A 12,297-nucleotide genomic window follows, 5' to 3' on the forward strand; every position below is an offset into this window, starting at 1 on the left:
CCTCCTCCTGTCAAACTGGGTCCAATTTTTAGATACTAGAATGACAATATTTGAGAAAAATCAAAAATTATATTTATTTAGATTTCTTAAACTGCCTTTCTATCAGATTACAAAACTTTTAATCTAGCGCGCTGATGTCCTGCACGCACTCGTCTGAGCTCCTTTGTCCGCACGTAATTGTCTGGCGCGCTTTAGTCCCATCACCGCCTTAATACCTGCAGTGATAAGCTGCTCAGAGACCCACACACACACTTTTTTCTCCCTGTGGCTATGATTGAAGCAGGTCTAACTTCGGATGTCCTAGTTCTAGGAAGTGGACGTTTCCTCCTGTTTATTGCTATTGGATGGCCTGTTTTTGGGTCCTTGCTACTTGGACGAACTGCACTGTTCGCAATTTTGAAAAGGCAGGGGAAAAAAGTCCATTTGGATGTTTTTGGCAGATAAAACTTTGCGTGTGTGTGTGTGGGGGGGGGGGGGGATGGCATTTTGAGACATTTGTGTGCTTTGAAAATGAGCACCATAGGGTTTGTATATGGTAAAGAAAAAAAATATATTTTTTTTACCTGTTCATGCAAGCGATCTCCTGACTGTTGTAATATTGTGACTATTTCTTGTATTATTTTGTCTTCACCATCTGAAAAGAGATAAAAATTCAACATGCTATCTAGATTTCCACATCCTTACTTATCAACAGCCAGTCTTGAGCAGAGATAGCTCATTCATTTATTTTTACCTATACTTCAGCTAATATGACTTTCGGTCTCAAAAACTCCTAATATTCAACTTGCAAAATGTCACTTTTTTGGATGGGCCACATGGTTCTGGGAAAAGTACCACGATACAGAAGTCCAGCATGCCACCTACTGTACTAACTCAAATTACTGTAGAAGAGATGGGCAGACTGTGCCCGATTCTGTAAATGGTATCCAAATCCTAGGCGCCATTTGGTATGGTTGTCAATAATTTGCTAGTTGCCATTTATAGAACTGCGCCAGTAGGCGCTGAATCCTTAGGAGCATTGCCATTTAGGCCAGGGGTTTCTGGGCCTAAATGCGTGCTGCTATGGGAGGCACCTACCGGCGCCCAGTCAATCCACCCCCAAACTCCACCCCCTAACTATGCCTTCTTGCCGGAAGGCACCTCGGTGTAGATGCCTACCAATAAATAAATTTGTAATAATTTTTTTAGTTGGTTTTTAATGGTGCTTTCATTAATCAGTGCTAATTAAGCCAATTAAAAAAATTAAGGTAGGCGCGCCAATCTAGGCCCCTAACTTTAGGCGTTTTTTTATAGAATCAGGGCTACTGTGTCTACAGCTCCATTAGCTCAAATACAGTAGTTAAGGTAGTAGAAGATTCGACTGCCTTAGATGTCTGTATACGGGTTCCGTGCAGCTCATGTTGCAGTTTATCAATCAGTGGAAATGTCCTATAAAAATGGTGGACTCAATTTAATTCTAAAATGTACTTTTATTCGTCCCAAAACACGGCTCAAAAGCTCAATGACGCGACATGTACATGCTTCGGCCAACTGCCTCTTTAATATCACGCAGGAATAGGACTGTCTCGGCTCCAGCGTCTTTCGCCCTGTATATCAGTGTCCTGGCATCAAGCACATGAGTCGATATTCTTGTCTGAAGACTCACAAAACTCCTGAGGAAGGCCAGTTTGGCCGAAACATGTACATGTCGAATCATTGAGCTTTTGAGCCGTTTTTGGGGACGAATAAAAGTACATTTTAGAATTAAATCGAGTCCACCATTTTTATAGGACATTTCCACTCCTAAGTTTTACATCTTTGAGTTTGTGGATTTGGTTCTCCTGTTTTAGATGCTGCAGTTCATCAATGCACATAATCCCCCTAACTCTATCAATTTACCTGCCCAAATTTGAAGCTAGAATAACAACACAATGGCTATACCATCAACTGGAACCTTCAATGTGTTATAGAAAGAGAAGAAGTCCCAGTATATATTAATCTCCAAATCTCATAAGGAGAACATCAGATACACGATCCTCAGAGGGTGAATTACCCACAGGTTCAAGTGAGCAACTCTCACTCAACCAGTGATCCAGTGAAGATCGTGGTTGAGTGAGAGTTGCTCACTTGAACCTGTGGGTAATTCACCCTCTGAGGATCGTGTATCTGATGTTCTCCTTATGAGATTTGGAGATTAATATATACTGGGACTTCTTCTCTTTCTATAACAAATTTGAAGCTAGAGCATGAATTTGTGCACACAAGTTATAGAATAAGGTCAATTGTGTGTATAACAATTCAATAATTTCACTTATTGGAAGAGTCAGTTATGGGTATAACTGGTCTTCATTGGCACGCATCAGCAATGACAGTATGCATGTAACTGCATAGTCGCAAGTCTGCCAGTTGTTTGCTCAAATTCTCTAGCACGCAACTTCAAGGGGACATGGACCTGAGAGGAACACGAGCAGACTAGGGGCGTGTCAGGAAGTTATAAAGATATACAGGCACCAATATACTGGTATAAAACAGATTGCAAATAGGTGCCTCTTTGTTCTTCACAAATAAGCACTGTTATTAAATTATCCTCCATACGACCATCCATGCAGTTACAAAGTCCCGTACATTGGAGCATAGGCAGGTTAAGTTACGAAAATGCACTTAATGTCAAACACTTTCACATGCTAATCCCATTTTCAGTGCATCCCTAAAGAAGGGCACTAGGGTTGTCATTTTTTCAGCACCAGTTCTTTAGGAGTTCTATATAGAATATGGCCCTTAGGGCGCTAATGTGACTGCTCTACCTGAATAGCACTTAAGAACATAAGAAACGCCCTCGCCGGATCAGGCCGAGGTCCATCAAGTCCGGCGATCCGCACACACGGAGGCCCATTTAGGTACTCCTTTTTGGAGACCCGAATTTACCATATCCCTCAATATGATATGCAAGAAGGTGTGCATCCAACTTGCGTTTGAATCCCAGAACAGTAGTCTCCGCCACAACCTCCTCCGGGAGTGCATTCCAAGCACCCACCACGCGCTGTGTGAAACAGAATTTCCTGACATTTGTCCTGAACCTGCTGCCACTCAGTTTCAGTCTATGTCCTCTTGTCCTCGTCACATCAGAATATTTCAGTAATGCTTCTTTTTGGTCTATTATATCAAATCCGTGCCATGAAGCATCCCCCAAATAAATCCCAAAATAAATAGATGCTTAGCACATGAGGACAGGAAAACTAAGCAAGAAGACACCCTAGCTTAGAGTTTCTCAAATTGTGGGTCGGGACACCAAATGAGGTCACAGAACCCACTTTTGGCATCACAACCTTGAGTACATCGTTATTTTTCACCTCGGGGGAGAGGATGGGCGGGTTAAGCAATTTTATTTGGCTGAAAGCATGACGTTGCATGTTCCTGTGGTAAGCCTTTATCAGCATGCTACGTGCCTTAGTAAAAGGGACCCTTAATGAGGGTCACATGGTACACGAGGGACAGAGGATGTGCATCAGACCTTTCAGGTTCATACACTGGGCTGCACTGCCAGCTTTAGGGAAAATCTAATACATCCCCAGTCAAATCAACAGACTAGAGCACAGGTGTCAAAGTCGGTCCTCGAGGGCCGGAATCCAGTCGGGTTTTCAGGATTTCCCCAATGAATATGCATGAGATCTATGTGCATGCACTGCTTTCAATGCATATTCATTGGGGAAATCCTGAAAACCCGAATGGATTGGGGCCCTCAAGGAGGGACTTTGAGACCCCTGGATTAGAATGTCTACGTCAGGGATGAGCAACTCCGGTCCTCGAGGGCCGGGATCCAGTCGGGTTTTCAGGATTTCCCCAATGAATATGCATGAGATCTATGTGCATGCACTGCTTTCAATGCATATTCATTGGGGAAATCCTGAAAACCCGACTGGATTGGGGCCCTCAAGGAGGGACTTTGAGACCCCTGGATTAGAATGTCTACGTCAGGGATGAGCAACTCCGGTCCTCGAGGGCCGGAATCCAGTCGGGTTTTCAGGATTTCCCCAATGAATATGCATGAGATCTATGTGCATGCACTGCTTTCAATGCATATTCATTGGGGAAATCCTGAAAACCCGACTGGATTGGGGCCCTCAAGGAGGGACTTTGAGACCCCTGGATTAGAATGTCTACGTCAGGGATGAGCAACTCCGGTCCTCGAGGGCCGGGATCCAGTCGGGTTTTCAGGATTTCCCCAATGAATATGCATGAGATCTATGTGCATGCACTGCTTTCAATGCATATTCATTGGGGAAATCCTGAAAACCCGACTGGATTGTGGCCCTCGAGGAGGGATTTTGAGACCTCTGGATTAGAGTGTCTATGTCAGGGATGGACAACTCCGGTCCTCGAGGGCCGGAATCCAGTCGGGTTTTCAGGATTTCCCCAATGAATATGCATGAGATCTATGTGCATGCACTGCTTTCAATGCATATTCATTGGGGAAATCCTGAAAACCCGACTGGATTGCGGCCCTCAAGGAGGGACTTTGACACCCCTGGACTAGAGCTACTCTTGTGTGCAGCATAGTGAATCCATAATTAAACAAGCTGACACAACCTTTTACACAAAATTTAACATGCAGGAAACAATGGGGGTGGGGTAATTATAAGAACATAATAGCCATACTGAGTCAGACCAATGGCCCATCCTGCTTCTAACTTTGGTCATAATTACCTGGCAGACACCAAAGAGTAGCTACCATTTCATGCTACCAATCCCAGAGGAAGCAGTGGCTTTCCCCCATGTCTATCTCAATAGCAAACTATAGACATTTCCTCCAGGAAAACCTTTTTTTTTTTTAAACCCAAATACTGCTTGCTGTTACCACATCCATAGCTTCACTATTCTCCGAGTGAAAAAATATTTCTTCCTATTTGTTTGAAAGGTATTTCCATGCAATTTCATCGAGTACCCCCCTAAGGCTTTGTACTTTATGAAAGATTAAAATCAAGTTGATTCACTTTTACCTGTTCTACACCATTCAGGATTTTGCAGACCTCAATCATATCCTCCCCCCCCCCCAACCCAGTAATTTCTTTTCCAAGATGAAAAGCCCTAATCTCTTTAGCCTTTTCTCATGAGAGAAGTTCCATCCCCTTTTATCATTTTGGTTACTCTTCTGTGAACCTTTTCTATTTAGAAACATAGAAACATAGAAAGATGACGGCAGAAAAGGGCCACAGCCCATCAAGTCTGCCCACTCTATTGACCCACCCCATTAAGTCTGAATGCTAATGACCTAGTTCCTTTACTCGACCCTCGTAGGGATCCCACGTGGATATCCCATTTATTCTTGAAGTCGAGCACGCTGGTGGCCTTGATCACCTGCACCGGAAGTCTGTTCCAGTGATCTACCACCCTTTCTGTGAAGAAATACTTCCTGGTGTCACCACTAAATTTTCCTCCTCTGAGTTTGAGCGGGTGCCCCCTTGTGACCGAGGGTCCCTTGGGAAAGAATATATCGTTTTCCACCTCGACACGACCCGTGACGTACTTAAATGTCTCAATATTTCCGCTATTTCTTTTGAGATACAGTGACCAGAACTGAATACAATGCTCAAAATGAGATTGCACCATGGAGCGATATAAAAGCATTATAACATTCTTGGTCTTATCCCTTTGCTAATAATTCCTAGCATTCTGTTTGCTCTTTTGCCACTGCCACATACCAGGCAGGAGACTTCAACATAGTGTTTACAATGACACCCAGATCTTTTTCTTGGCAGCCAACTCCTAAGGTGGACCCTAGCATCAGGTAACTATAATTTGGATTAAAGCAAAAATAGAGAGTTGGCTATAGAAAACACTGGGAGGCTGGTATTCCTCCCGAAGGAGATATTACAAGGTATTGACTAAAAAGGTGGTCCAAGCTTTTGCACCTTCCATATTCACTGTTCTCATAATTTGAATATAGTGTATATAACTATAAATACGAATTATGAATTAAAATTTGCAAAAAGGTAATCATATTTATCTTTGTACCATATAGAGGTTATGAAAACTTCTATGCACTTAGGGATTCACTGAAACAATCTCTTAAAAATCTCTTTAAAAATGCTGTCGAACTATTTCAGGATTTTATCTGTTGGAAAGGGAAAGTGTGGAAGAGACCACAGTACTATTTGATATTATAATGATCAGTCGACTATTGCAGGGCAAGCACACAAAGACAGAAATATTTAAAGCTACAGCCAGTGTCTACAAGACCATCACAATTCAAAGGTAGGTCAGAATGTGCATTAGTTCATCTTACCTACTCCGCCATCAGGTTCCACGCTAAGTGTGCGATAAAAGCACCGATGTTTTCCCAAAGGAGATGGCGGTGTGGTGTGAATGATCTTTACTAATTTCTCTGCAATGTGAATGACCTGTTCTGGATCAGCACCTAGAAGACAAATTCCACTGTTAGCCCTCCGCAGAGGTTTACCCAGTCTCTTTATACCCACGATACCATTGTGGTCTTCATCTGAAACTTTTTTTATGTGAAAACATGAGCAGATGAAATTTAAGAGCTTAATTCCAAAACCTGTTAAGAACAAAAAGCTGTTATCATATACCTTGCCGATAAATGCACTTTTAGCCCATATTTCACACATCCTGTGGTCTTCTATAAAAGCAGTCTGTTTCTGGTATGAACTCATTTATGGGGAAAAAAATGCACTTAACAGGTTTTGGAACTCACCTTCAAATTGTACAAAAAGCATCCCTGAAATGATTCTGAAATTTACAATTGTGTTCGGAGCTGTAATGGTATACAACTACATGGACCAAATAGAGAAAGTCAGCTCTGTAAAAATCCCAAGGAGTAGAGGAAGCCAGGTCTTCAAAAGAATGACACTTTAATGGTAACCAAAACAGCACATACAGGATATCATCTAAGCATTTATGGACTTGACACGGCCTGTGTTTCAGCTAATGAGCCTGCATCAGGGGTCCAGAGTGTTAATCAATGCTTTGCATCTCTGGAAGAGCTTTCTTCCGCCGGTACCCGAGCCATTCGGCAACTGAACAAAAACGGTGTCTTGGATGCAATAATGAAGATTCCCGGACGTTGGGACTCAGTCGTTGCAAAGCAGGGAGATTATATTGAAGGATTGTAAAGAAATACTTGGAAAAAAAAAATAATAATAAAACGTGTATAATGACCCTCGTATTTTACTCCATTCATTATTTTTAGGACATCTAAAACTACTGCAATTTATTGTTTCAAGTCTACATTTGGTGGATTAACACCCCCTTTTATCAAGCTGCGCTAGAGGTTTCTAATGTGAGCTGGCACGATAAATGCGATGGGCATAGAATTCCTATGAGCTTTGTAGCACTTACCTCAATGGCCTGTGCTAAAAACCTCTAAAGAGGGGCCTAAAAATGGTTCAGAGCATTGTGGTCAAGTTTGAGTTTTGGAGTAAAATGATGGGACCATGCTACCCTATCTAGAGAATGACACAGGGACAAATTTTTCCCTTCCTGGTGAGTTCTTTTCCTGTCCCTGCCCCATTCCTATAAGCTCCCTCCTCGTCTGCACACGCCTCAAACACTTTATAATCCTAAGTAGCAACATTCTAGAGCTCAGATTGTGATGTCATAATGCCTCATTCCACCAATGCCTAAGCTCCGTCCTCGTCTGCACAAGCCTCAAACACTTTAAAATCATAAGTGTTCAAAGCTTATGCGGTTAAGGCAGAGCTTACAGGAATGGGGCAGGGACAAAGGCCGCGACAAAACGTGCGGGAAAGGGACATGGAAAAATTTGTCCCCGTGTCATTCTCTGATCCTAGTATTATAAACCGAACACTGGTTGCCAATTTCAGCAAGAGTTCAATACAAAATACTAACCTCCGTACACAATAGTCAAAATATAGTTGACCTTTTACTCATCACCTGCTTATCCCATACAAAAACAAGTCATATGCTACGCTCTGCTAACCAAGATCTTTTTCAAGTTTATTAGGATTTTATATACCGCCTATCAAGGTTATCTAAGCGGTTTTTACAATCAGGTACTCAAGCATTTTCCCTCTCTGTCCCGGTGGGCTCACAATCTATCTAACGTACCTGGAGCTATGGAGGATTAAGTGACTTGCCCAGGGTCACAAGGAGCAGTGCGGGGTTTGAACCCACAACCCCAGGGTGCTGAAGCTGTAGATCCAACCACTGCGCCACACACTCCTCATAACATCCCTTCTTTTAAACAAATTCAGACCACTGATATTCATTCATCTGCTTAGCATCATGGATCCTACATAAATAAATCATTTATCTCAATAGTAACATTTTGAGCAGTCCTTTCAAAAATTTAAGCAGGGTTGAAAACCTATATTTTGGGGAGAAAAACTTGCTTAAAACTAGGAGATAGTGTTTCTCCAGGTGGCAGAATATTGAGATAATAGTAGATTTTATTTTCTGTATTATTCTTTCTTTCTGAATATATGGCATTCTTTTCTTTTTAAAAATTATTTTAAAACATAGTTACCCCATCTATTAAATTTATATCAGGATCAACTGAATAATGGTTGTATAACAGGTACTATAGCGGAATCATTAACTATTGTTTTGCCAAAGCCAAATAAAGATCCCTTGTTGGTCGCTAATTATAGGCCGATTTCTTTGATTAATGTAGATGGGAAAATATTAGTGAAATTAGCTTTACGTCTGGCCAAGGCTCTTCCTTATATTATTGGTATCCACCAAACAGGGTTTGTTGTTCATAGACATTCTTCAAATAATACTAGATTGGCCTTTCATATGCTAAATTTGACAAAGAAAATGGATGATCCGGCCTTTTCTGTTTCTTTAGATGCAGAGAAGACTTTTGATCGAGTAGAATGGTCCTTTATGTATCAGGCTATGGAATGGATCTGGATTTATACAAATGATTCAAACCTTGTATAGCTCCCCTTTTGCTAGATTGTATATTAATAATACTTTTTCAGAGCGGTTTCGCTTGGAAAGGGGAGTGAGACAGGGATGTCCGTTATCTCCTTTATTGTTTTGGAACCTTTACTGTTGGCTATTAAGCAAATGGAGGAGATTAGTGGTATTCCTTGGGCAGATCGGGAATACAAAGTTTCTGCATATGCAGATGATATTTTGCTTCATTTGAGAAATCCTGAAATTACTATCCCATGTTTACTGGAACTGATTAACAAATTTGGAAAATTCTCTGGTTACAAAATAAACTGGAGTAAATCAGAAGTTCTTCCATTGAATGTACATTGCACGAAAGGATTATTTCATGAGTTTCCTTTTATTTGGAAAGATGATGGTATTAAATACTTAGGTATTTGAATTAAAAATACTTTGGAAGAAACAATGAAAATAAATGAAAGATCATTATTATTAAAGGTCACGGAGATGGGTGAGCAATGGAACCCTTTACATTTGTCTTGGTGGGGGAAAGAGTTCAAATGGTCAAAATGATGATCTTGCCGGTAATTTGTTACCAACTGGGTATGTTACCAATTTATTTTCAAGGGTCCTTTTACAAAAAGTTAAATGTTATTCTGACAAAATTTATTTGGCTAGGGAAAAAAGCAAGAATTGCTTTAGTATCTACAAAAACCAATTGAGGAGGGAGGGGTAAATTTTCCCAATTTTTATAAGTATCATCAAGCCTATATAATGCGTCAATGTATGTATTGGATTCTCCCTGAGCTCTTAGAACATTACCCAGACTGGCTATATCTTGAGTGGAATATCATGTCCCCAATGAGACTATCTCACATATTAAATATTAATATACCTAGATACGCTAAGGACAATGTGATTTTATTGGACACATGGAAAACAATTAAAATTTATTGATAAATTAACAGATGTTCCCATAATGAAATCTACTTTGCAGTCTTTATGGTTAAACTCCAAGATTCAAATAGGCGGTGCTGGGATCGCTTGGAAGAATTGGATGCAGGCAAGTATTTAGACATTAGATGACGTTATGTGTAATGGAAATCTGCTTAATTTTTCACAATTGCAACAGTCATTTGGAATTTTAAAATCTCAACAATATAGGTGCTGCAGTTGAAGCAGGCTATTCAGAGTGGGTTCCCTGAATGGAAAATTTTAAAAACTTATTTTAGCCTGCAAATCCTCTGCTACCAAACTGATTTAGTAGGACAGCAGGCTGCTCAGTGGTACAAATTGATTTCTGGACTTTTAAATAAAAAGCTAAAAAATAGTCTTAGAGACATCTGGAGGATCGAGATGAAACAGTATATTTCTGTGTCTTGTTGGCCACGAATTTGGACTTGTAGATTGAAATGTACAGCGTCAGCATCTGAGACAAACATGGTTTTATTTTTGTTACATAGGATTTTCTGGACCCCAGTTCGATTAAATAAAATAGATAGTTCTAAGTCTAATAGATGCTGGCATTGTCATATTGATATAGGGACTTTGGATCATCTGTTATATTTTTGTCCATTTATATTAATATTTTGGAAGTCAATCTGGGGACAAATAAATCTAGTTTTAGATTCAAATGTTCCATTATCATATGAGGCTATAATTTGTGGAACAATTTTACATGTGAAACCCACTCTAGATAAATATAAAAGTCATTTATTTTTTATCCTAACAGGTATAGCCATTCAATTAATTACAAGTAATTGGAAAAACCACGATAGAATAAATTATACTTTTGGTGGGTGAATATGTGCACTTCATATAGATATGAACGAATTAACGCAGAGTGTAGGGGACTTAGTAAGGTATTCAATAAAATTTGGAGCCCACTGACTAAATTTGTAAAACCATAATGTATTTTCATCATCATATCTTTCTTTTGGTTTATTTATCTTTACACATCCAGGGAGGGGAGTAAATATTGATAATGATATTTGGGTAACTTTATTCTTCTTTTGTATTATATATTAGGTAATATTCTGATATTATTAGGTGTAAGAATCTGAAATTATTGAATGATATTTATGTTACCTGAACAGAAATTAGTGTAATGTATGTAATACCTAATGTTCTTTTATTTGTATGACACTGTTTTTGATAAAAAATCAATAAAGAATTAAAAAAAAAAAATTTTTTAATTCATTGTAAACCAGCAGTGGGCCGTGGCTGTTGCAGGAAGCTGAAGCATGATGGCGTCATCATGGGCCACCGACACCCTCTGCTGCTATGTGGGCTAATAACGCCAACCTTGTCCTCTTCAGTGGTGACTGTGCAGAACAGATACCAGGAGGTGACTTCGGTCACGTTGTCGTTTTCTCTCTCTTTAGTAGTGCTGCCCGATTCAGGAAAAAAAATTTCGATTAGATTCAGCCTATTGAATTGATTTTTCGATTCGATTTCCCTGCCCAATTGGGTGTTTTTTTTAAAAACATTCTGATGGATTTATTTTATAGCCTCTTCACCCCCTTTGCCCTCTCCTAACCACACTGGCACTGTGGTGTAAACAAAATAAACAATCAAAAAGACTTTTCCTCTCTCTGTTAAATCCTAACTCACGTTCCCAGTCTAACACCAGCTCTGGCAGGATACACGTTTCAAATCTGACATATTGTAATCACAAAACAGAAAATAAAATTAGTTTTTCAACCTTTTGTTGTCTGGTCATTATTCAAATCTTGATGGTCCCAGGCTCTGGTTGTCTTTTGATAACTTGCTTGCCAGGATCTCTTTCTTTCTTCTTTCTCCGTGCTAACCATCAATCTTCCATCTCTGTCCTCCCCTTCCGTTTCCCTTCCCTCTCCCAGAGGTCTGGCATCTTTCCTTTTTTTCGTCTCCATCCACAGATCCACCTTCTCTCAACTACCCTTTCATCCAGCATTGCTCCCCTTCCCCACCACCCCAGGGTCCACCATCTCTTCCTTTCTGTTCCTTTCATCCCTAAATTCCATTGTCCACCATCTCTCTCCCTCTCCTCTGTTTTAGACCCATTATTTCTTCCCCCCAAAGTCTGGCATATGCACGTCTCTTTGAACCCCCCTTCCCTCCCTCCGTGTACTTCTACACCAGGGCCCCCTCCCCTGAACATCTGCACCCCCCTGAAGGCCTACACCCACCCCTGAAGGCTTGCACCCCACCCCTGAAGACCAGCCAGTCTCCACTGAAGGCGTGCACCCCCCCCTGGAAGGCATGTACCACCCCTCCTGAAGGCCTACACCCCACCCCTGAAGGCCTGCATGTCCCTCCACGAAGGACTATAACCCCCTCCCCGTGGAAGGCCTGCGCATTTAATTTATCTAAATTCAGCAGCCTGCCCTGCAGAAGAAGATCGCTGGCTCTAGTGATCCAGCTCCTTAATTGTATAATGTAACCAGCTCCTTAATTGTA

At 40.8% G+C, this 12,297-nt stretch overlaps 1 protein-coding gene across 2 annotated transcripts in view; it reads right to left on the reverse strand.

The window, feature by feature from the left end:
- The window catches only part of BCL2L14 (BCL2 like 14), a 45,520-nt gene that overhangs the window by 13,462 nt on the left and 19,761 nt on the right, over nt 1-12,297 (reverse strand). For both annotated transcript variants that reach the window (XM_033953513.1, XM_033953512.1), the window contains exons 3-4: nt 6,263-6,394; nt 564-634 (exon numbers count right to left, since the gene is read on the reverse strand). In XM_033953513.1, coding sequence (XP_033809404.1) covers nt 564-634; nt 6,263-6,394 — 203 coding nt within the window. The remainder of the gene's footprint in view (nt 1-563; nt 635-6,262; nt 6,395-12,297) is intronic.

The sequence above is a fragment of the Geotrypetes seraphini genome, chromosome 7, assembly GCF_902459505.1.
Source record: "Geotrypetes seraphini chromosome 7, aGeoSer1.1, whole genome shotgun sequence".
In the NCBI taxonomy this organism is placed as follows: Eukaryota; Metazoa; Chordata; class Amphibia; order Gymnophiona; family Dermophiidae; genus Geotrypetes; species Geotrypetes seraphini.